Source organism: Schistocerca cancellata, chromosome 4 (assembly GCF_023864275.1).
Source record: "Schistocerca cancellata isolate TAMUIC-IGC-003103 chromosome 4, iqSchCanc2.1, whole genome shotgun sequence".
NCBI lineage: Eukaryota > Metazoa > Arthropoda > Insecta > Orthoptera > Acrididae > Schistocerca > Schistocerca cancellata.
The window spans coordinates 689327111-689353578 of NC_064629.1; the positions used below are offsets into that span (position 1 = coordinate 689327111).

At 39.5% G+C, this 26468-nt stretch overlaps 1 protein-coding gene across 1 annotated transcript in view; it reads right to left on the reverse strand.

Moving 5' to 3' along the window:
• Window positions 1–26468, reverse strand: part of LOC126184382 (E3 ubiquitin-protein ligase HUWE1-like) — a 219850-nt gene that overhangs the window by 72714 nt on the left and 120668 nt on the right. Inside the window, exons 22-23 of the mRNA XM_049926767.1 lie at window positions 14723–14857; window positions 11006–11981 (exon numbers count right to left, since the gene is read on the reverse strand). Coding sequence (XP_049782724.1) covers window positions 11006–11981; window positions 14723–14857 — 1111 coding nt within the window. The remainder of the gene's footprint in view (window positions 1–11005; window positions 11982–14722; window positions 14858–26468) is intronic.

The following is a 26468-nucleotide window of genomic DNA, read 5'->3' on the forward strand; positions in this document are numbered from 1 at the left end:
CACTGTGAGATCTAGTTTTGCAAGAAAATATTTAATTGCTTGAAATTAATCAGGGTAATTAAGGAAAACTTAGTTACTGATGTGAGGAAAAACTGAAATATGTCAAGAATAGCTTCTGTTAGGTATGTAAATGAAATGTCAAAAAGTTCATCTGTTCAAGGCCTAGCTACGTGGTGCATAGACAGATAAATTGGTGTGATATTTAACTGTCAAAATAAAAGAAGAAAAATCAGTCAAATATTGTGTGAAATGATTTGTCTAAAAGAAATAAAATAGATCAGAGAAACATTTGACATACCTTCGAATGAAGCTAGAAATCACGTACAGAAAATGAGGTGCATCAAATGTTTCTCTAATGTTTTTTTTTTTTTTTTTTATTTCTTATCTTTAGATAAATCATTTCACAGAACATTTGACTTTCTTTTCAAAAATTTTGTATGCTTTACACATGTAGACTATTTAGATTACCTGGAGCACTTGGCCTTAACACTGATTGCTGATGAATTACATTCCCAACAATCAAATATCAATAAAATTTCATGGTTGTTCATCGTGTTTTATTAGAATTTTAATATGTGCAATATACTGGGATAGGTGTGTATACACTTGCTCTATAAGTACTTTGACAAGACCTTAAAATATACTTTGGGATGCAATGTAAACAGTATAGATAAAACTTAGTACACAGAACACGTGACAGGATTGTAGCCAAGTCAATTAACACTTTGCTGTCCACACAGCTCATACAAATCTATTTGCTTGGCGCCGGCAGCACTAAGTCAGATTACTTGGCTTGTTGCTGGCTGTTCTTGAAATTATTGGGAGATTACAAATTGTTAAGTTTTCTAATCTCATCGCTAGTTCTCATAAGTTCTCAACCCTGTTCCTCTACTTTCATGAAATTTCGAAGATATACAAAAGTAAATAAATACAAAATTTGTTTGTTTCATATATTTGTTTATTTGAATTTTTTTGGTACTTAGTATTCTCTTTCATATGATATGCAGAAAAACAGTCTCCAAGATGTAATGCAACTGCTAAAGACTTGCACATTAAGTTTGTTGTTGTTTTTTTGTTTTTGGAACATACATGGCAGTTTCTTTGTTTTCATTTATTCGTTTTGGAAATAAGTATTAGTTGGTGTTGCCTTATGTGACTGGAAAGTCTGTCAACTGGGTCATGATGAGACGTACGTGATGTAGTGATGAACTCCCAAGTTTTGCTCAGCAGCAGGTATATGGTCTTTTATCCACGAATCAGACACTTTCAATAAAAAATCGTGGAATTGGAGACTCTTGTGTTCTTTATTGAAATATTGCCATGTACAGAAGGCATTAAATAATGCACAATTAAAGAGGTACATGCAAATCTTTATGACCATTTTTTAGTTTTCCAGAACTGAAATAATGGTCTGCCCAATCCACTCCTTTCACGTATTTGTTGTAGTCTAATAAAATTTCAGGTTTTTTTGTGTAATTGGTTTTCTACATTTTCTTTGAGTGTCAGTCAAAGTGGAATTATGTATTGTAGAGATCATTCATATCATTTTAGTTTTCAAAGCTCTCCATACCTGTGCCAGTACTTCACCTTTCCATTGATGACAAGCTTTAAACACATTGACTTTTGTGCACTTTAATTTTTACGGAAATCTTCTATTTTGCCATATCGTTCTACACACTTGAATTTTCTTTTCAAGTAACTTCTCTGAAAGTTCTACACTGTTATAATAATTATCCATGTAGAGGTGTCCATAAGAAGGTGTTAATAGTTCAATCACTGTTTTTGCTAAAGGCTGTCCACTGCTGGAATATATCTTGAATCAGGAAATGTGTCCCATACTGAAATTACACAGCATCCAAATGAGTATGCCATATTTCGCAATTTTCGATGGATTGTAAACTTTAAAATTTAACCACCCACACCACAGTATTATTTCTTCATCAATTGAGATAATTTGACTTGGGATAAAGGTTTCTTTAAACTTTTTGGAAAAATAATCAATTAAAAATAGCAATTTCAGAAGCCAGTCAGCATTATCCAGTTTAATGTTGTTGTCAGAAAAATATAAAAATGATAATATTTGTCTGAATTGGTTGCAGGACATCATTTTGCAAAATATCGGTGTGTCTATCAATGGATTTGTTGAGCAATAATCATCAACCCTTGCTTTGTTTACAATTCCCATAAGGATAGCAAGCCCAAACCATTTTCGAAGTTCAGGTCCCATAACGTTGACAAACTTGGCATTTTTTTTAAATCCAGTTTCGTTCTATTGCAATTTTTTTGGCAGTACTTGTTGATTTCATTGCTAATATATTCATTTAGATCATTCCCAATACATAATTCTACAATATCACTGACACTTTGTGTATCTTTGGGTAACATGTTTGGACTCCGAGATCCTTCAAATTTATTATTGGTCGTCAGTAAATCAAAGTCTGACCGCCGTGCACTGTCTTCTTCATCTGATTCATCCGAATCAGTTGGCAACAGTAACGTTCACCCAATTCTTTTTGGATGTATTTAACTATCTTCCAATGATTCTGCTTCACTTTCATTTTTTGGGTATCCAATGTCTTCTTGTCAATTGACCAAGTCGTCCGGAACGTCAGGCAAGATGTCCGCCCATTCATCGTTAAGTAATCATATTGTCTCTTTCCTCATTGTCTCTTTCCTCTGCCATGATGAAAGGGCACAAGCACTTATAAAAACAAGAAACTTGTTGATGTGTGTAACTTATTGTTATCCAAACAAAACAACAGAATGCAAAAAATACTAAAGTGCTGTCACTGACAACTGTGCGATACTATGCTCACGACACCACTGTGATGTCAGCGGCCACTGAGCGATACTACACACACGACACCATTGTGATGTCGCTGGACAGCAGAGGGTTGAAATATAAGTAGTAGCCGGGACCAAACAATGATCCTGATTGCCAGCGTAAGAGGCTACCATCGCACCATGGCACGTACTCCGTAGCATCAGTCATTCTTCCATATTTACTGTAAAAAGCCACACTTCTGCTATTATGGGCTGTTGAAAGTTGAAGATCATGTAAGAAATGTTCGTCATTATTATTTATAGCTGAAATAATCTAAAGTCTCTCTGCTCATCGATGTATATTCAAAGAATTTGTCTGTTGATCTTCATAGTTGATGATATAAATTATGAAAGCCGCCATGAAGATACCTGCCTTTGTAAATTTCAAGCACAGCATTCCTTTATTGCATTATTTTCCTAAATATAGCTAATTTTGTAGCTCCTCTCTTGGGCAGTGGTATTCTATGGTTTAGGGACACTATTTTATATAAACAGCTGGTTGGCTTTAGTAGCCATCTTGTGTCGGGTGATCATTGCTCACATGCAGGACACTCAAGCACATCTCCCAATGCTGCCACTTGTTGCCGAGTGTCACATATTCAGGCATTGCTCTCCATAGGATGCTTCTGATACTTACATAGACTGTGGCCTTATGCACTCAAACAACAAAATACAGACTACGTTATCAAGAAGAGTGAAGATAAGTATTTTATGTGGCAATGTTTATACAAATATTGTTTCAAAGAAAAAGAGTGGATATATTAACAATGTGGGAAAAAAATAGGCACAACCAGGTCTGCTGTAACATCAGTAGCTACTGGGGCTAAAGAAAAACAGTATTATTTGCAAATTTCATTAACAATTACTGGAACAGTCAACAGTACTCATCTCAGTAGAGGTAATCAACCATAGTGTATACTACACATTAAGTAATGAAGTTTGTGCCAGTTTGTACAGTCGTTTAGTAGTAATTTAAAAGTTACTGCGAAGCAGAGAGGTCTTTCTCACAATCTCAAAAGCCCTGTTGGCATATAAGAAATGAATGTAATTACAATAAGTATTGGAATTGTGATGTTTTACGCTTTCAGTACACATGGAAATACTTGTAAAATTTAAAACGAAAACATGGAACACAAGCACCAGATACTCATTGAGGAGTTTAATTATTCATGCGCCAATTATGTATTGTATACATCCCATGTTGTTCATGCTCATGATGTGGCAACCAGCTCTGCATGTATACACTACATGCACTCTGCAGAGAATATTTCTCGTGCCTTGTGTGTGCACAAGCAAAACAATCCTGTCATTGACTTTCGAACCATCAGTGGAGATGCCTGTCAAATTTAGGTACTCATAGAGAACTGAGCAGAACAGGTATCTGAGAATGGTGAGATCAGCATTTTTCTTAGGGCCACAGAAGATGTCCACCCAGAGGACAAGGTACACACTACATGAAGTGTCAGGAGGAAAGACAGTGGGCACAGACAAGAGGGGCTACTGGATGTCGCTGCATAGGGCTTCCAGTGATATCCCAGCTGGTATACCCAGTTTCCAGTGATTTGTGAACTGTTGATAGTGAAACAGAACTGAGTAAGGTGGATGGGTACATATCTGACAGCGTGTCACCACACAGCTCTCCTAGAGTTGGTGGCCTCTGATCCTCAGAGGTGGCACAGCAGCTTCCAATAGAAGACTGTCCTACAGAGCTTGTACAGAAAGTTCCAGGTGCCAACTGCACACCACTGTGGTTGACAGGATCTAACACACTCAGTACTGATGAAGCTGCTGACCCATAGGCAACACATCCATAATGTAGTTGAGATAAAAACAAAGCTCTATAAAAACACAGAACTACTGTGCAGTCTATGCCCCAGGAGGTGCTGGTGTGAAACCTGAAGGTTTTTAGCTTCCTCATGCAATTTGCCTTGAACTGGCAAACATGCAGCAACTGCGTTAACTTATTTTCAGATAAAAAGGCTAAAAGTTTGAAAATATCATTGACTTCAAGTAAATGGCTACCAGGGTAAAGTTCTGGGCGAGGATGCACAGTCCTGAGTCAACAAAAGTGCACGACACTAGTTATCATGTGAGAAAATTGATATCCATGATTCAGAGCTCAATTATGTACTTTCTGTAGGGCTGCCTGAAGTTGGCACTCTGTGGTGCACAATGATGGAGTGCTGTAATACAGACAAAGTGACGATGACACCGTGGGTCCTACTGCAGTCACAATAGTATTTATTGTGAGGGCAAAGAGGGTTATGATCAGAACAGATTCCTGAGAGATGAAAGTTTCCTTTGTTTATTAGTTGCTGATGGTTGAATCTATCCAGACCCTGAATTGTTGGATAAAAATGGGTGAACAGCCCCAGAAGCCCTACTTGTGCAGTGTAGACAGGAGTCTAATGGCACGGTGTGGTATCATATGCCCCCTGATGGAGTGCTGTAATACAGACAAAGTGACGATGACACCGTGGGTCCTACTGCAGTCACAATAGTATTTATTGTGAGGGCAAAGAGGGTTATGATCAGAACAGATTCCTGAGAGATGAAAGTTTCCTTTGTTTATTAGTTGCTGATGGTTGAATCTATCCAGACCCTGAATTGTTGGATAAAAATGGGTGAACAGCCCCAGAAGCCCTACTTGTGCAGTGTAGACAGGAGTCTGATGGCACGGAGTGGTATCATATGCCCCCTGTAGGTTAAAGAACACACTGATCAGGTGTTGGGGACACCTGCAAGAATTGCTCATTGCTGATTCCAAGGAATTCAGTTGATCTGTGGAGGACCAGAATGTCCATAAGCCACTTTACAACATATTTCCTCTGGCTTCCATGCACCATAAAAGGTGCCAGTTGACCAATCTTTCAAATAATTTGCACAGCCTGTTTGTTAGAGACTCTCACCAATAATAAGCCAACATTCTTGGGCCTTTTCCTAATTTTAGGAAACGTATAATAATAATTATTATTATTATTTCCTGCCATTGGGAGGGAACCTCCCCTTCTCACCAAATACAACTGAAACACCTGAGGATGTGTATTATGTTGTAACTGCAAAGGTGTTTAAGCATTTGATTGTGGATTTTATCAGGTCCAGGGGCTGGCTCTCTCTCCACCACACACTGCTGAAGTGCTTCAGAACTCCTACTCACTAAAAGGAACACTGTATGATTCAAAGCCTTGTGCATGGAAAAATAAGAAGTTTCTATCCACCTGGCATTTCCAGATCAGGAATGTAAGATAGTAGTTCCTGCATGCAGATACTGCAGCCAAATATACTGAAAAAACATTCAGCAATGACAACAAGATCAGTACCGATGTCACCTTTGGGGTAGATGCCAGGAACTGCAGACAATGAATGGCAGCATATGCTTGGAGTTTAGTCCATACCTGAGAATGTGGTGTGGGTCCTCATAGACAAAAGATAATTTTTCCAACACTTGCACTTTCTCTTCTTTATCAAAAACTGTGCCTTTATCTGAAATCTCTTGAATGCTATTAAATGTTCAGTACAGAATGAGTGCCGAGATACTACGGCTACAGACTGTAATGTCTATGGCTGCGAATGTCTCGTGGGCCATAGTGAAATGTGTTGTGGCTCCAGTATTAAGGAAGCAGAATAACCAGTTCTCAAATTAACTGCTCTATTACTTGACCCCTGCTGGAAGTGGTTTGGCTTGTGAACACTGAAGTCCCCCACCTGGAGGAAGGGCGGAGGCAGCTGTTCCACTAGGTCCACTAGCTCATGATATGGTATAGATCTGTCTGGGGCTAGACAGATATTACATACCATTACCCTAAGTAACAGGTAGACACAAGCAACTGCTGCTTCTAGCAAGATGGTTAGTGACACCTGCTCACAGCAAGGTCAGACTGTATGAGCATGAAGACTCATTCAGACACCCTCCTGGCATAAAAGCAATTTGTGCAGTAGGATCTGTAATATTCAGTAGTAGAGGATTGGGTTTCTGAGAATAGTGTCTCTTGAAGTGCTGTGACAGCTGCAAAGGAAGTAGCCATTAAGCGATTGAGTTTGGCCATGTGGCAATGGTAGCTGTTTTAATTCCATTGAAGAAACATTACACTGAGATCTGAGGAAGCAGAAGAGGGGAAACAACAGTATGAATTACTTTGCTGCAGAGTCCTGTTACACCTGAATTTGTAGTTCTTCATTGGTATATAGGCTTGACCTAGGAGGAGGAGGAGGAGGAGGACGAGGAGGACGAGGAGGACGAGGAGGGGAGGAGGACGAGGAGGGGAGGAGGGGAGGAGGGGAGGAGGGGAGGAGGGGAGGAGGGGAGGAGGGGAGGAGGGGAGGAGGGGAGGAGGGGAGGAGGGGAGGAGGGGAGGAGGGGAGGAGGGGAGGAGGGGAGGAGGGGAGGAGAGGAGGAGGGGAGGAGGGGAGGAGGGGAGGAGGGGAGGAGGGGAGGAGGGGGGGAGGGGAGGAGGGGGGGAGGGGAGGAGGGGAGGAGGGGAGGAGGGGAGGAGGGGGTGAGGAGGGGGGGGGGTGAGGATGGAAGCTAGTTCAACCAGAGCAGCAGAATTCCTTTTAATGTTTGATTTATCTTTCTTGTCCTTGTGAGATTTCAGCATATGTGAGGATTTTCCTGTCTTCCCTTTCTGGGGCAGAGGAGGACTTTGATTTTCTGTGACCAACAGCCTGTAACTGTGTCGGCCACTGGGTGGTGGTAGACTCCTAGTCCGTTTTATCCTGAGAGCTGAGGACAAAGAAATTGTGACTATGCCAATGGGTGGTTGCAACCAGAGCAGTGGGTGAGGGAGGTCAAAGGAACTGGGCAAACTGTTCACCTCCAATTCTTTTTGCCTGACTTATCCCATGGCATGTCCAAAGATGGAAACACCATGGTTGGGACTCGGCATTAAAATCTACCTTTTTTGCCCACTGAGAGGGCTGTGCTGACACATCTACTGGTATGGGCAATTTGATCAGTTTCACTGTGGATCATCCACCTCGATGACGCTCACTCTGACCCTAGATTCTTCTCATGGGTGCCACTCCATCACAGCAAAGGCTATCAGGCATAGTAGCCACTCCCCAAAATCCCAGTGCCCCAATATTGGACAGACACCTATCCTCAGCACCCGTGGGGAGGTTGACAGCTCAGACATCAGCAGCACAATCCCTGCTTTGTCAGAGAGCTACAACCATGAGAATGGAATACCCTATTTGAAAGTCTTAATGTAGAAGCAGTTAAATACAGGAAGCAAAAGATAACCTACAACTTGCACAGAAACAAGACTGCAGCTGTAAGAAATGAAGGACATGGAATGGAAGCAGTGGTTGAGAAGAGAGTGAGACAAGGTTGTAGCTTATTTCAACATTAGCAGATCTGTACACTGACTGAGCAATAAACTGTAGTTACCCTGTAACACTACTAGTCACTTCCTTTCCTTTTCCATTTGCAAATAGAGTGGGGGGAAAATGACTGCCTATATGCCTCCATGTGAGCCTTAATTTCACGTATTTTACCTTCATGGTCCTTACACACAATGAAGGTTGGTGGCAGTAGAATTGTTCAGCAATCAGCTTCAAATGCCGATTCTATAAATTTTCTCAACAGTGTATCTCGAAAAGACCATTGTGTTCCCACCATCGATTCCCACTTGTGCTCCTGAAGCACCTCTGTAACACTTGCATGTTGTTCGAACATACTGGTAACAAATCTAGCAGCCCACCTTGGAAGGAGTGGAAACTGTCTCTTAAAAAGGTGTTAAGAGCATTTTTATCAGCCTTTTTAAATAGATGTATTTTATGTTTCTTTTTTATGTTTGTGGGTGTTACAGCATTCAGCCTAGCAGCAACTGCTTTGTTGTCACTCGCTAATCCCTGTTCATCATGATACTCCCTATTTGTCCAGGATAATTTTTTTAAGAGGTCGAGTATGCTTTTGCAGCCATTTATGCTTCCAGTGGGCTCATGAACTAATTGTTCAAAATAATTTCCTGATAAAGCATTCAGTACAACTTTGGATGACGTGTTATGCCTGCTGCTGGCTTTAAAAGTATAATTTTTCCAGCACATTGAGGGTAGATTAAAGTCTCCACCGATTATAACTGTAGGAGTGGGTACCTATTTGAAATGAGACTCACATTTTCTTTTAACTGTTCAGCAATTATATCTTCTGAGTCAGGGGTTGGTAAAACAATCCAATTAATAGTTTAGTCCGATTGTCAAGTATAACCTCCACTCGTACTATTTCACAGGAACTATCCTATTCAATTTCACTAGAAGGTAAACTACTTCTGACAGCAATAAGTACTTCACCACCAACTGTATTTGATCTATCCTTTCTGAACACTGTTAGGTCATTCGAAAAGATTTCGGCTGAACTTATTTCCAGCTTTAGCCAGCTTTCTGTACCAGTAACTATTTGAGTTTCAGTGTTTTCTATTACGGCTTGGAGCTCTAGTTCTTTCCCAACACAGCTATGACAATTTACAACTACAATACCGATCATTTCTACAACTACCTTACTGAGTTTTACCTGCCCCCCTTTAGATGGATGCCCTTTCTGTGGTTTCCTGAGACCCACTAACCTAAAAAACCACCCAGTCCCTTCCACACTGCCCCTGCTACCTGTGTGTAATGGACTCTTGATGGTGCAAGTCAAGGAATCTGCAGCCTACACGGTCACAGAACCGCCTTATCCACCGATTGAGACTTCTAGTAAAATTAAGCCAGGTGATGCTGAGGGAATAATAGTAAGAAATCACACTAGAAGTTGTACACTAATTTTGTTATTTGGACAGTGAGATAACTGCCAATGGCTGGGGTAGAAAGGCTATAAAATGCAGACTGGCAATAGGAGGAAAACATGGACAATAAACAGAACCAGAAATTACCATTATAGGGAATAGCAGATCTAGGAAGTAGTTTATGGCATTACTCTGGCTGATGATCAAATTGTTGATTGCTGATGGTGAGAACACACTCCGAACAGCTGCTCTTACTTTATCCGCAACAGCTAAGTTGTGTACTCTGCTAGGATCTTCAAATAAGACCCAAATTATGGCTTTCAGGGGACAGAAGGCAATTCCAAACAAAATAATAATAAATGATCAGAAAATAAAGTAAAAACTTTCATCTTACAAAATAATATTCGTTCATGACAGAAATGAACATACAAAACAAAGTAGAAAGATTTAATTACTTTCAAGAAACAATCTGTAGAACCCTCAGAAGTAAAGCAAGAAAGGAAATTTTACTAATCTACAAAATGGTGTTAGTACCAATGGAATATAACAAAAAGAAACGAACAAAGAATACAGATATAGGACATGCAATTCTGAAGAACAGTAGCTGGGTACACACTGTCTGACAGAAATATGAATGCTGACATCAGGGAAGTGCTGAGAGTGAAAAAGCTTAAACAAGCAGATTAAGGACAACAGGAACAACTGCAAGGACCATGTCACAGGAATGTAAGATAGCAAAATTATGGAATTCATGATGAATTATTACTCAATGGGCAGAATATCTTTAGGAAGCACAAGGGAAAGGTGGAAACAGTAATAATGTCAACCAGATGGGAGTAACAGGTGAATACCTAACACATGCAGGAGGAGGAGGAGGAGGAGGAGGAGAATAGATGGCAAATGAAGAGGAACTTGGGAAAAAAGAACTGTTTGGCACAACCTGACTAAAAGAAGCAATGATTGTAAGACATATCCTCAGGTTTCAAGGATTAGTCAATTTGGTAATGGAGGGAAGTATTGGCAGTAAAAATTTTAGAGGGAAACCAAAGTTTGACCATAGTAAGCCGGTTAAATAAGTATAGTTTGCAGTAACTATACAGAGATGGAGGGTCTTTTACAGAATTGGCTAACGTGGAGAACTGCATCAAACCAGTCTCTGGAGTTAAGACCATTACAAAAACAACAACAACATGAAGTTTGTTCTCCCCCTCCCTCCCCCCCCCCCCCCAAAAAAAAACTATACATGCATGTACTCAAGACATAAGAAGAATTACAAAACCTCAATGACACATATATTACAAAAATGGCTTAAAACTTGAGAAACACTAACATAATTGAGTCAGATGTGTTCCCTAAACCAATTAAGTACACACTTATGTATCAACATGTTAAATAAACAGCAAAAGGTTAAAACATGTGCAGCTATTTTCATTTTACAGTTAACAGTAAAGTATTTGTACCTGTGCACTGTGGTCAGTCCGTCTTGAGGGTACCAGGGTCGATTCCTTTGGGATTCATCTGAAGAGGACTGTGACTCAATATCACTTCGCAGATAAACCCGCCTTCCACTCTGTGCTCGTCTTCGCAGTGGTAACATGCCCCTAGATGACTGGGGATCTCCGTCATCTGCTACATTACTCTCGTAATCAGAGTCCGCATTAGGTGCTAAGAAGTTGTTAGAATCTAAGTTCCCAGAAGGTGAACGTCTAAACCGCGAGCTTAATGTAGTATGTGTTACACTAAGCCCAGGGACTGTCACTTCTTCACGAGACAAAGAAAGTGTATTGGAGGCAGATGAATCAGAATTAGTGTTTAGTGTGAGTGCAGGCACACTTGTATCAGGTTGACCTGTAGTATGTTGTTGGGCAGCTCTATTTTGCTGTTGTCCATCTATCTCCATAACTTCATGAGTGCCCCTTGCTTCATTTCTTGCAGTATTAGTTAAAGTGACACTACTGCATTGATCAGAGGCAGAAGAATTCTGTTCTCTTGTAGGTGTCGAGGTAGAAGCCTGGGAACTTGGCTGTGCACTATCTTCTGACACTGTCGCTGATTGTGAGGAACTTTCTCCCGCACTGCCTGAATTTCGAAACAGTTGATCATGTTGAGCAAAACTCTGATCTGATGATTGATGTTGGTATGCACCAGATACTCCAAGATTCGAATTTTGTATAATCACAGAATGCAATGGTGCTATTAACTCTGCTCCCAATGCTTGTATGGTAGATGATGAGTTACTTTCTGTTGTGGAATTCTGCACTCCATCTATCTGTTCTGAAAAATTAGACTGGCTACTATTTCCTGACAATGATGGCTGCAGAGCGGACTCTACAATGGAATCAGCCAGATTTTCTGCAGCTGAATTTTGTGTAAATAATGGACGACGCGCTATTGTTCTTATATTTGGTCTGGTTCCTGCAGTAGCTCCTGTTTCACCTGTAATAATAATTACAATCAAGTTATTTTCACAAACACACAATAGGCGAGGGAGAGGCGAGGGAGTTAGGGAGAGAGGGAGTTAGGGAGAGAGGGAGTTAGGGAGAGAGGGAGTTAGGGAGAGAGGGAGTTAGGGAGAGAGGGAGTTAGGGAGAGAGGGAGTTAGGGAGAGAGGGAGTTAGGGAGAGAGGGAGTTAGGGGGAGAGAGAGAGAGAGAGAGAGAGAGAGAGAGAGAGAGAGAGAGAGAGAGAGAGAGAGAGAGACTTAGCAGTCTGGCAGAAATGCTGGGACATGTGCATCGCTTCTAAAGATGGCAAGGTGATTAAAGTGGTGTTCTTAATGTGATCATTCATTACTGAACAGCCCTCACACACAAAATCAACGATGTTTCAACATTTATTTCAATGTATTTCCAGTTCTGTTGAAGTTATTCATTCCTCAACATATCAGGAAATTCTTCTCTTAGACCCCATCACTGACCCAAGAAATAAATCATTGGTATCTTACTTCCTTGGAAGTACAGTCTCATTGAAGGCAACAACATCCTCCTAAAGGCACTTACCAACATTATCACTCAACTATAAGTAATTTTAAAGTCATCATTTCAATGACGCATGTGATGAAGTTCTGCAAAATATGGTCTCTAATATTACCACTTTGAAATTCTGGAGAATTCACACTCAATTCAGTTCTAATAACTATGTTTTGCTAAGTTTCTGTCATTCCAAATGCCACTAATAAACTATTTTTGCACCATCAGAATTATAAATTTCCTTGCACTTAATGAAACAAAGGTCAAGAAAAGAAACAAACAAAGCAGTATACAATATGACTATTATAACGATGCACCCTTCATGGGCAATGCTGGGAACAAAAGCACAAGATCACTAGGGCATATGAGCTGCAGCAGGGGGGAAAGAGTGGTGAAGTGGGGCAGGACCAAGTCCCATCTCCTCCTTGCAGGACAAGCAGCACACTGGAATCAACAGTGAATTCAAAATGTCTTAAACAATGCCATGGTGCATTCCATTGTTTCCTATCTAAGCCTGGCAATGGATTGAAGCAATTCATGCTGACCCTTTAGTCAACCAATTTCCAAGTATTTCTCTATTCCCAGAGAAGTGTCAGGATTTAGTGTGCATATAGTAACAGACATAAGATGCTGTTGGTGTGGGCATCTGCTCACTAGCAGTGCTTACAAACATTATGCAGTTAACTTTCTCGCATCCTGGACTCTACAGCTCAGAATCAATAGAAGTCTCTGGAAGTTTGAATAATTTGTGCCATTACTTCTGAACCATGGTACCTATTATGAAAAAAATCTTAACTACATGGACAAAGTTAGCCTATTAATTTGAGAAAAAATGCAATAACTATAATTTACGGGGAGATGATATCAAGTGGTGTGTGGTGTACAGTTTACAAGGTACACAGCTAAAATTTAACAGCATATTTCACTCTGTATCATGTAATACAGAATTGTATTTCATGTTGCCATTGAGTATCTACATACAACAAATGTCATACTCATGTTTATGGAATACAGTTCTTTCATTGAAAAAATGACACACAAGTGTTTACCATTCCATCGACATTGAGGTCATTAGAGGTGGAGCTGAAGCTCTGATTATGGAATGATGGGGAAGTAAATCATCCATGCCCTTTGCAAAAGGAACCACACCACCCTGGAAATTGCCTGGAGTGATTTAGGGGAATCGCAGAAAACCTAAACCTAGGTGGCCGGACAGGGATTTTAAGCATTTTCTCCAGAATGAGAGTTCAGTGTGCTAATCAATATGCCACCTCACTTTATCTCTCATCAGATCCGTCATGTCATGTAATCAGTCACCACCACCATCTGTGAACTGCTACCCCATATTTCACATATTTTCTTAGATATGTCGAGTGTGCAAAGTTTGGCGTATTTCTCCAAGACTTCTAATCACTTTTGTTAGTGTGCATAATTTTTTCTGGAGACATAAAAACTCTTTGATGTATTTATGAACTGGAAAATCAGAGAAAAATTAACCAGAAGAAACTGATACAAACACTGACTCTAGAGTTTTCACAAAAAAAACATATGAACTACTAAGTGTTCATGAAATGTAAACTTATGTGAGAGCAAGGGTTTCGTATTAAAAGCCAGTACAATTAATAAAATTACTTATTGATGTTTTATAAAGCACACGCTTAAAATGTAAATGTAATATCCCACATTGGAAAATCCAGGATAGAATAATGAAAATATTATGAAAAGGATAGTTGCTACTCACACTCACTATATAGCAGAGATGCTGAGTTGGAGATAACAGGCCTTCATCAGAATATCTCTCTCTCTCTCTCTCTCTCTCTCTCTCTCTCTCACAGACACACACACACACACACACACACACACACACACACACACACACACACACTCTTGGCAGCCAGAGACTCATCGTCATCATCATCATCATCATCATCATCATCGTGTGTGTGTGTGTGTGTGTGTGTGTGTGTGTGTGTGTGTGTGTGTGTGTAATTCTGTTGAAGGCCTGTTTGGCCGAAAGCTTTGTCTGACAGTTTTTTTTATTGTGACTATCTATGGTTCAGCACCCCCGCTATGTGGCGAGTACCAACTATCCTTTTCATAATACTGTCTTAGTATCCCACATTTACACTTTCCCATAATTTACATAATTTTTTAAAGTTCACTGAAAAGGACTGTGTGTTCATAAAATATATATAAAATATATCCCCACCTGAAGCATTAGTTCTCTTCATGTTTTTCTTTCTTGTTGTTGCTTCCTCTTGTTTTTTCTTCATCATCTCCTTGCGTTGAGCAAGATCCTCCGCTTTGTACTTACTCAGTTCTGTTATCACATCATGGCAAGTCCCTATAACATAAAAAAAAAAATCGAAAATTTATAGTGAGCAGTTTACATCAAGTTTATCTACTATGCTGATGAGCACTGACAAGTGGTAAATGCAAACAGACTAAAATAAGAACAGCAGTGACAAAACCAAAGGATCTATCAATTACAAGTAAATATAAGACACAGTAGATTGCTGAAGTTGCTTGTAAATTAGGTGTCAATGGTGGTGGTGGTGGTGGTGGTAGTAGTAGTAGTAGTAGTAGTGGTGGTGGTGGTGGTGGTGGTGGTGGTGTTTGTGGGGGGACGGGGGTGGCGGGGGACGGGGGTGGCACCCGTGTGCGTGCGCAGGGGGTGGGAAACCACGGAGGGTGCAGAGCCCCTAAAATATCATTAGGCCAGTTTCACAGTATTCAACTCCTCATTAATTTCATCAGTTACTAAATAATGAAAATCAAGCCTTCACAACGTATTCCAGATTTGTAGATGTTAAGAAAAACACCAGTAAATAAAATGATGTAGTTTATAATGAGTAATGTCTGTTAGGTGTTTGCACATACAGTTCTTCCACTGTCGAGTCACTATTATAAATGTTGTAAGTAGCCTGAACTATGGTGTACAGCACATGGGACATTAGACAAGTTTTAAACTTTTCTGCTCATTCACCTCCACCAACTGCTGGCAGCCACTGAGATTTTTTCTAATGTCTTGATGTGAGTATTGCTGGGCAGTAAATACTGCTTTGCTCAAGGCTACCCTGTGGCCATCAATGGCAATACATTTGAACTGATTATTGTCTGCAACAACCATTTGTAATGTTTCCAAATGCTGAAAATGTCTTCACATCCACTTCTTTCCCCCCTCTAACTTCTTTAGGGAAAATTTTACCATGCAAAGCCATGAGACAGAACTTCAGCTACTTGGAACATTAAAAAACACAGTGGTAGGTAGGGCTAAATGAATACATACAAAAGACCATGGGAAGCCCATTGATAGGGCTGTCCAAGTATTGCCAGGGTCCTTTAATATGGCAAAAAATATTCATTTATTCTTGTACAGTGCCACGTGTGCATTTGCATTGATAATTTTGACATGAGGGGGAAAAAAAAAAGAAACAATTTGTACACATTGGACAGTTTGTACCGCCACCATCAGCAGGAGCAGATTGACAGTGAATATGTACCTCCTGAATCTGTACTGAGAGCAGCTAAGAGGCTGCCTGATCTCCAGTGTCAGCCCAAGCAATGGACAACCATTCACTCCATTCACTCTACACAGCACACTATGAAAGGTGAAAATTTTCCAAATGCACCTTTTTCTCTCTTAAGATTACAAAGAGATTGTGGAGCTTTATCTTCTCAGAACTTGCCCTGTTTACCTGCAACCTACTTCAACTGCTGGTAGTATATTTAACACTGCACGAGGAGACTTCTGAAAGTAAGTTACACATTATTACGGCAGGCTGAGTAACTTTTATTGAATCCTAGACTACACTTCAAAGTTAAATTGATATATGACACTATTTTTCAACATAGTCATCAAGTCTCTGTAAACAACAGTCAACTTTCTACCAATTGTTCATTTCACTGATGATTGAAATCCTCTCCTTGGTCACAAAGCCATTAGAGAACCACTGTGTTTACATCCTTATTGTTGGGAAATCTGCATTGCTTTGAATCATTTTCTCAGTTGTTGGATAATTCTGTCAGTGGTTGATGTCTGAAATTGTTGGCTCTATTTCACTATGTTTTACACAACATTGCATTTGATTCATATGCCATCAGACTCTCAAAGAGAATCTTGTGACAGTTCTGGCCCTGGACCCATAATATTCCATTCCAAGATTCACTCTATAGTTTTTTGAGGTTGCAGTAGCTGAGGCATGACATGAGAGATTGGGGTGATAGGCAGACAACAGATGGTACAGTAACTACCAATTCCATGAGAAAATGCATCATTTTAGTAGGACAATGATGTAATTAGTTGGTAACTCAGGAGTCAGCAAACCAAACTTTTAAGATATATTTATTAATACTTGATATACTATAAATCTGATTAAATGTTAATAATGCTGAGTACATTCTCAATAATGAGCTTTAATCCTTCTATTTCAGATCTCATTTTTGTAACAATATTTATTAACATTAGTATAATGATATTCAGATGAAGGCACTTCATGCATCTTTGGCTCCCACCAAAATCTGCTATGAAGCAAAGTGATTCAGGCCATCTAATCAGTTGAGAATGGGGATTTTAAGGTTATGATTTGTTTTACAGGTAGCGCAATTAAGATCTTTGAAGCATGTTGTATAAAATTGTATTCAAATATCCCAACTGTGTGCGAAGCAGAGAAGAACACAGCAAAAGTGCTCATCATTTTTGTAAACATATTTTCTACTAACTATGTAACACAATGTTGTAATTGGTACCAACATGAACTGTGAAATGTGGTTTGTCAGCAGTTTATAGCATTATCTGCTTCATGTGTTGGTTGGTTGGTTTGGGGAAGGAGACCAGACAGCGTGGTCATCGGTCTCATCGTATTAGGGAAGGATGGGGAAGGAAGTCGGCCGTGCCCTTTCAGAGAAACCATCCCGGCATTTGCCTGGAGTGATTTAGGGAAATCACGGAAAACCTAAATCAGGATGGCCGGACGAGGGATTGAACCGTCGTCCTTCCGAATGAGAGTCCAGTGTCTAACCACTGCGCCACCTCGCTCGGTCAGCTTCATGTGTTGTGAATAAAAGAAAAACTATTGGTCTGTCAAATCTGGAACTTACCAGATGAGTTAGTAAAATAGTGTCCATACCACCTTGCCAGTTATTTTATAGCCACACCACAACAACAATGAACTTTCAACCTGAGCACCACATCTGCAGAGAGACCAGGACATCTACAGAAGATCTGAGGTTAGTGGAGTATTAAAAAAAAAAATTGTGTTTTTACCTTGAAGCAGCAGAACACAACTGGGTCCCTCATATGTCCTGCATTTTCAGTACGAATAGAAATGGTTGCATGTATTTTGCAGTAAGACAGTGAATGAAAACCAAAGGAGAAATTAACGTGGAGAATGAGTGTTTATTTAAAAAAAAAAGACTAAAATCACCACAGTCAACTGTTAGCTCACATAATGCACCTTGATGGGAATTCCACACTACTAATTTCAGTCTCATGTAATTATCAGTCTGTATCTCTTCTCAGTCATAATCCACCCTTTTTCTTTCGGTAAAAGCATAATCTGTTTGCAATTTTTTATACTTTTTGCCCACAAGGATTGCACTGTCCCACATACTTAAACTATGGAGTAAATTTCTAGTTGCAGCACTATTTCACTCCCACACTGGGATGTGTCTTAACTGTGCTGCAGCAGAACTCTGTCTGCATGAAACACACAGCCTGTTCTGGCAATACCCCACTCTTGTTGCAAAATGGGCTTAACATAGGATGACATGCATAGCTTACTTTTTAATACCCCTCATTGGCCACAAGGAAATCTAATGATCAGCTAGAGATGTATAGGAAATGTGGACAGAGCCCTACATATTTTCTTATTTTCTACTAACAACTGTTCTACCCCCCCCCCCCCCCCCCTCCAACAGTCATACAGCTCACAAGCATGTAACACTTATTGAGGTTTATTTACTTCATACTTTATTAATTATGTTCGTGATACCTTTGCACTGAACATGGTAAAGCCAGTATATCCAAACATAGTTTTACCGCTACAAGGTACAGAACTCACTGAACCATGTCCAGATCTTACTGTTATAAAGGACTGACAACACTCATGAAACCCTCACTCATAGACCCACGGTTCACCCATCTTTTTCCTGGTCTAGACTGGTCAAGATGTGCTTGCCATGAGACAACCTCTGAGGCAAATTGGGATTATCAAAAGTCACATATACAGTGAGCATATCCAACCCCCTTTTGGCCCCATCGATTTGCTAAAGATTAGGCAAACTGAACTATAGGATAATCTCAATATTATCTGGTCTTTTAAATGTAATTGTAACTGTCAGTCATTTAAAAAAGGATAAAGTTTTTGAAGAAAATGAATACCATTATTTACCCAATTGTAAGACAAGGTTTTTTCTGAAATTTGTCACTCAAAACATACACAGCCATCTTCCATTCACACATTAAACTACCCAATGCAGATGTCTCCGTTTTTACATTGGTGTAAATTATTAGATAAAGGTTTTAGATACCGAAGTAGCACTTCTTACCAGTTTAGCACAACAAACCACATTGAAAATGATTTTTTTAAAGAGAATTTAATTGCACTTTATCTCTGAAACTGCATACTTTTGCAATACGTATGTATTAGGGGGAAGAAAAAAAAAAACACCTTCAAGCATAGCATAGTTATCTTTGTAAGCAATGGAAAAAAAAGAGGGTGGTTCCCTGATTTGATTCTGTTAGGCAATTATAAATGGGACCTGCCAATTGATCATATCATAGAATGTTATGCAACAACACCAGTAAATTAACAATGGCTAACACTTTGGACACCAAGCAATAGTACAGCGCAGACCACAACTCTTAGTTAAAAAGACTCTGCCTGTGTATAGGCTGCGATTTTCTTAATGCTCTAGCGATCTATCCTTGAAAACTGGATTCAGTTCATGTGAGAACAATGCATGTAAGCCTTGTGATGTGCCCCTCGACTGATGCTGCCTTCTGTTGTCAATTTCCAGCATTATTTTGAAAGAAACACTAGCTAACTTAATAGATACTACCAACAATGACTGAGCGAATATGATCACATTGAGATAATTATATGCATTTACTTGTTAGGTTTATGCAATCTGCGGCAATTGTGTTGCATTTACCTCATGTTTGTTGAGTGAGCAACAAATTTTGGAAGCTCAAGATGAAGAACTCTCTAAACAACTCGCCTCTCACTTTTTTCTTGGAAGAATAATTATACTTTTCATCATCAAAATTATAAAATTTGTGTTATATATAAAAGAACAAATTAAAGATGAAAAATCTTGAAGTTTTGTCCTGTTTAGTATGTATTACTCTTGAAGATGCATCAATTACATACACTATGTGATCAAAAGTATTTGGACACCTGGCTGAAAATAACTTACAAGTTCATGGCACCCTCCATCGGTAATGCTGGAATTCAGTATGGTGTTGGCCCACCCTTAGCCTCGATGACAGTTTCCACTCTCACAAGCATACCTTCAATCAGGTGCTCGAAGGTTTTTTGGGTAATGGCAGCCAATTCTTCATGGAGTGCTGCCTGTCGGAGGTATCGATGTCGGTCGGTGCGGCCTGGCATGAAGTCTGCGTTCCAAAACATCCCAAAGGTGTTCTATGGGATTCAGGTCAGAACTCTGTGCAGGCCAGTCCATTTCAGGGATTTTATTGTCGTGTAACCACACCACCGCAGGCCATGCATTATGAACAGGTGCTCAATCGTGTTGAAAGATGCAATTGCCATCCCTGAATTGCTCTTCAACAGTGGGAAGCAAGAAGGTGCTTAAAACATCAATGTAGACCTGTGCTGTGATAGTGCCATGCAAAACAACAAGGGGTGCCAGCCCCCTCCATGAAAAACATGACCAGACCATAACACCATTCCTTCCGAATTTTACTGTTGGCACTACACACACAGGCAGGTGACGTTCACCGGGCATTTGCCATACTCACACCCTGCTCTCGGATCAGTACATTGTGTACCATGATTTGTCACTCCACACAATGGTTTTCCACTGTTCAATCATCCAATGTTTACGCTCCTTACACCAAGTGATATGTCGTTTGGCATTTGCCAGCACGATGTGTGGCTTATGAGCAGCCACTTGACCATGAAATCCAAGATTTCCCACCACTTGTCTAACTGTCCTACTACTTTCTGTGGATCCTGATGCAGTTTGGAATTCCTGTGTGATGGTCTGGATAGATATCTCCCTATTACATATTACGACCTTCTTCAACTGTCGGCGGTCTGTCAGTCAACAGACGAGGTCGGCCTGTACACTTTTGTGCTGTACGTGTCCCTTCATGATTCCACTTACTGTCACTTTGGAAACAGTTGACCTAGGGACGTTTAGAAGCATGGAAATCTCGCATACAGACGTATGACACAGTGACACCCAGTCACTTGACCACGTTCGAAGTCTGCGAGTTCCACGGAGCACCCCATTAGGCTCTTTCATGATGTCTAATGACTACTGAAGTCACTAATATGAAGTACCTGGCAGTAGGTGGCAGCACAATGTACCTAATATGAAAAAAACATATGGTTTTTTATGTATCTGGATACTTTTGATAACATAGTGTATCTAGTTCCTCAAACAGTGTTTTTCATGATGTTCCCAAGTTCAAATAACAAGTAACTATTATTACATGCTTTTGGACTTGGGAAACTTTTAATAAGCTAATGAGTTACCCCAAAAAACGATCCTGTATGACATTATAGAATGGAAGTAAGTGATATATGAAAAAAAATTTATTTCCGTATGCATGACATTTCCATTGCAGATAAAGTTTGCTTTGCGTGTTTCAGGAGATCTATGGTTTGCTCCACCCAGCTGAATTTATCATGAAGTTGTAATCCTAAGAATTTTATCACTGTCAACTCCTTCTCTCTGCTTTTAGCCACTTTTTATACAGTGAGGTGGGCGTGGGGAGGGGGTGGGGTGGAGGAGGCTTTTACAAGTTCTAAACTGCATGTAGTGTCTATTTCCAAAGTTTAGTGACAAATAATTGCCTTGGGAGCCTCTATTGATGCTCATGAATATTTAATTATCAAATATTTCTAAAACTATATTTGATTCATTATCTAATGCAATGATTGTATCACATGCAAATAAAAATTTGGCACCTGATAACATTAATGATGAAAGGTCATTAATACAGACACACGAAAGTAAGGACCTTGAAAATGGAACCTTTTGGGATATTAAATGTAATTAGTTCCAAGTTGGATGATGCCCGATAGATAAATATAGGACTTTTCTCTATCGAAATTGATTGTTTCCAGTGCAAGGTATACGACTGAAACCATTTTGTGGCATTCACCATCACCAGGCCCAGTTTGAGAACATTTAATCTTGCTTACTTTACAATATTCTCATTATAATTTCATATACCCCACTTCTGTATACCCCCCTTCTTTTGTAAGTATTATATAGTTTTAGTTTTACCTTCATCATTACCACTGATTATGTAAAATTTCACCTGTGGTTTGTTTATGATTTTTATTGCTATTTATTTTAATTGTTTCTCCCTTATACTTTATTTATTCCTTAGTCTTTGCATTTCTGCTCTGCTCCCGGCAAAGCTTCTTTCTGCTTTCTTAGACCACAGTTTACTTGGCAATCCACTTATTTTGGTGTTTATGTGAAGTTGCCACACTGGCTATTCACGTGTCATATTACATATTTGTGATCGCCTCCGTATCTCTGCACCGCTTCCCACTTTAGTTTGGTGAGTGTTTACTTTCATTTTATTATTATTCCACAGCTCGCACACATTTTATATTGATTCTGAGCTCAGTTAAAGAAAAAAAATATATATACACATGTTTAACATTTTTAATGTAATTTTTAGGTAATCCTCCTGGTCCAAACTGGATGTTGTGCATCTCACTTTAACCTTATAGTATTGAGGCTTCCCATTATCTGATTTGGCGTTTGGTGTTTTAGAGTGACTACAATAATTTTTATACTTCACCATTAGATTAATCTCTGTGAATGTCGGCGTCAGATAGGTTCATGTACTGTCATGTAGCAATATTTTTTATTACTTGCAGATAATCTGAAGACACTCAAAATGCATTATTAGCAATACTGCCTTTTGCAACAAAGGCTTTTTTTCTTTTTTAAGTTATAAAATGCTTGTAAAAAATTTTGCTACACTACACACACCTGTTTACAATCTGCCATTTACTCTCAATGCTAGCTGATCCTCTTCATCTTTGGCTCTAAAGACTTCAGCCACAGTTGAGTCATGAAATAAATTCAATGACAACAAGTAAAAATGTGTCAGACTGAGACTTCAAGCAGAATTTCTCGCTTTATGCAACTGGTTGCCGCAACTGGTTGCCATAACTGCTTGAGCTACCTGAGCATGCATTCTGCCCAACTCAAATTCTCAACTTGTCGCAGACTTAACATGTAGCATCTACTGTCCATTTTTTTTATACACATTTCTCACAGGTTCACCTGACTCCCACAAGACTTTGGATGGATGTGCATCTGCACTGAAGGTATCATATTATTGATGCAGGGGGAAACATTGTGGAGCAAAGAAAATTTAATGCAAATATGACCAATACATGGGGCTGTAAGTATCAGAATATGCACACCAACAGATGCATGGTGCACAGGTGTTCCTCAGTTTGTGTCCAAGATGCATAACATGAATGTATCGATGAAGGATCATATGCTGCTGGTAAAGCTCTTTTACAAGAATGGTGACTGTGCACCAGCAGGCCTGCAGAATTTCTGGACACTCAAGGGTCTCAAGAAAATATTTACTAAATTGAAAAGACAGGTTCTTTTGCAGTGCACTGTGTGAGGAGGAGGAAAGCAGTTGATCTGATATCTGTCGAGATGATGTGCGAACATGTAGTGCGCGGGAAATTGCCCAAATGCTGAACATACCTGTGAGCATGGTGGATAAAATGCTACAGAACATCCTGCATTGCCATCCATACAAAATCACACATGTCCAAGAGTTTCTTCCTGCTGACCTGCTAGCAAGACAGACAAAGCCCACTTACATCTCCAAGGACATGTCAATATGCAGAATATTGGCAATGGAAAATAAGCATGCACATCAATTGGTATCACTTCATTCTGCAAAGGTGAGTGTTGTGCAGGTTGACGATGACGTATATTGTAGGCTCATATTTTTACGAGGAGAAGAGTTCTGCAGGTCCTGTTACCTGTACCATCACTGGTAAACACTATGCCAGTTTTTTTGCACACCAACGTCATTCCAACCCTTCAACAGCATGGATGTGTGGGTGAGAACATTTGCATGCAAGATAGCACTCCACCACATATCACACAGCCAGTGAAGCAGCTGCTGCAGACACATTTTGGAAATGTTAGAATTATCAGAAGCTATTTCCCTACAGCCTAGTCATCCCCATCACCTCATCTTAATCTGTGTGGCTTCTGGCTATGTGGTTATCAAAAAGATTGTGTGTTCAGTGTTCTAGTTACCAACATAACTGAACTGAAGGCTAGCATTGTGGGACATACACTGAACTTGATCACTGAGACACACACTGAACTTGATCACTGAGACACACACTGATCTGTTGTGGAACATGCTGTTTCTTGATCTAAACTTGTGGCAGAACACCGAGGACAGCATACTGAACATATCTTGTGCAAGTCTCATAGCAATTAAACGTCAATGTCATTTTGTTTTTTTATGCAGTTTTTGGCCTCAGGACAGTTAAAAACCAATTTCTCCCAAGCAATGTAGTATGATCTAGCCATGATGGATGGGCTTACGTAACAGCACCACAACCTTTGACTGCTGAACTTGTGCAGTAATGTACATTTAACAGTACAGATGGTGTAATGTGCAACTCAAACCACAGTTGTCATCTTGCGAATCATCTGCTGCTTGTAGCAAATATCATTCATGTTAAGCTACTTACAGTGGCATCTATTGGTAAAATTTTCTTTTTTCTGCCTTTCCTTTCTGTTCCATGACATTTCCCCTCCTGTGCCAAATATTTTATGTCATTCTGGGCAGTTGTTCTCTTTCTACAAACTAATTATGGACACACCGTGTGTGTGTGTGTGTGTGTGTGTGTGTGTGTGTGTGTGTGTGTGTGTGTGTGTGTGTGTGTGTGTGTGTGGGTGGGGGGGGGGGGGGTTCACCATGACAACAGATTATCCACACTATTATTCAACATAGCCTTCGGCAAATTAATGAGGGAATAGGAAAATGAACTGGAAAACAACTCAACTAGGAAGATGCCGGGACAAAATAGAAATATCAAACCTAGCTTCCACAGATGACCTGGCCATATCATCAAATAAGGAAGCAACAGCAAGCAAACAAAGAGGTATTAAAAGAATGCGTGGAAAAAGTTTGGCTGCAAATATCTTTCAAGAAGTCTGAATTTTTCTGCCCAAAATCAGATACAAAATATGGCAAAAGAAACAGAGTTGCACACTTCAAGTATCTAGATGAAATCATTGAACCTACACATGAGGAGAAAAGATTGTGCAGAAGACTTGACTACAAAAAATGAAGGGAGCGTTTAGTAAGACACAGTTCGTATATAATAAAATATGCATGTCCATTCACACAACAGTCAGACACTACAACAAAGTAAACAAGTCTGAAATAATGGATGCAAGTGAGATGCTAACACTCCATACAAAAAGGGACATGGAAAGCATACTGAAGGAAGAAAGGAAAATCATGAGAAAAATTCTTGGCCCAAAGCTGGCAGAAGAGGGATACAGATTACACGCTAGGAAAACTACAGAGAAGATGTCAATCAGAGCAGCAGGTGTCAGAAAAGAAGGTTGAAGTTCTATGGGTACATCATCAGGCTGTCACCAAAATTACTCACCAAGAGAATTCTAATATACATACAAGGGGTCAAATTAACAATACCGAGGATCACACAAGTTAAACTGGACCTAGAAAATCGATCCAATAGAAATTGAAGACAGAAATGTATACAGAGACAAGACACACAAGTGGAATGTGAGGACAGAGAATTAAGTCCCAAAGAAACCAGAGACAAAGTGAACTGAAGAGAATGAGAGAATTGTGGGAGATCAGAAAGAATGCTCAAATGAGGCAGAATGCTTTGTGAGATCCTACAGGGTCTCGATGCAAATAAGATATAAAAAAAATCATTAACATCAGATCCATTTATAACATGTTCACACAATAACTCTGTTGTTTTGTGGTTCTGCTCTTACTTAAACACACACATTATAGCCCTACACCTGTAGCATGAGAACTACCTAACAACAAAACTTGCTCTCTCTTTATTGACAACCTTACATTCTTCATATCCAATTTATTTTTGAATATTTATTGCGGCCTGTCTAAACGTCTTTCAAATAGAGTAAGGACTTAATAAATGAATGTGTTTTATTTTTCATTCATCCCATGAACACTTTATACATTAATACATTTCACGTCTTTGTGGAATCTCCCAAGCATAATCAATTTTTGGCTTACAGATTACACTCAAAGTCAGATTTGGTAGGTTTTGTACCCTTACAAGTACTAAAACACACACACACACACACACACACACACAGAAAAAAAGAAAAGAAATAACTGTCATGGTCTGATCTGAGAGGTCACTGGTTTTGTAATATTGTTCATTAGATCTTTATTGGAACGTATTATAAATGGCTATTTTAGAGCAATTAGCTGTCCCAGTTGGGAAGTTTGCATTAGGAATCAAGTTGAATGATAATGCTACTGACAACAATGAACTATTCCAGTATAAGTTTGTAAGAGAAGCCTGCTATTTTTTTTTCTCCTAAACAAACCAATAAAGATTCAAGTTGATTTATGAACAGAATGAAATCACCTGCAGTTGCACAGTGTACACTATTAGAAATAATTCATAATGAATTTCTACTTCTTCCACATGCTCCCATGTGCTGCCAGAAGT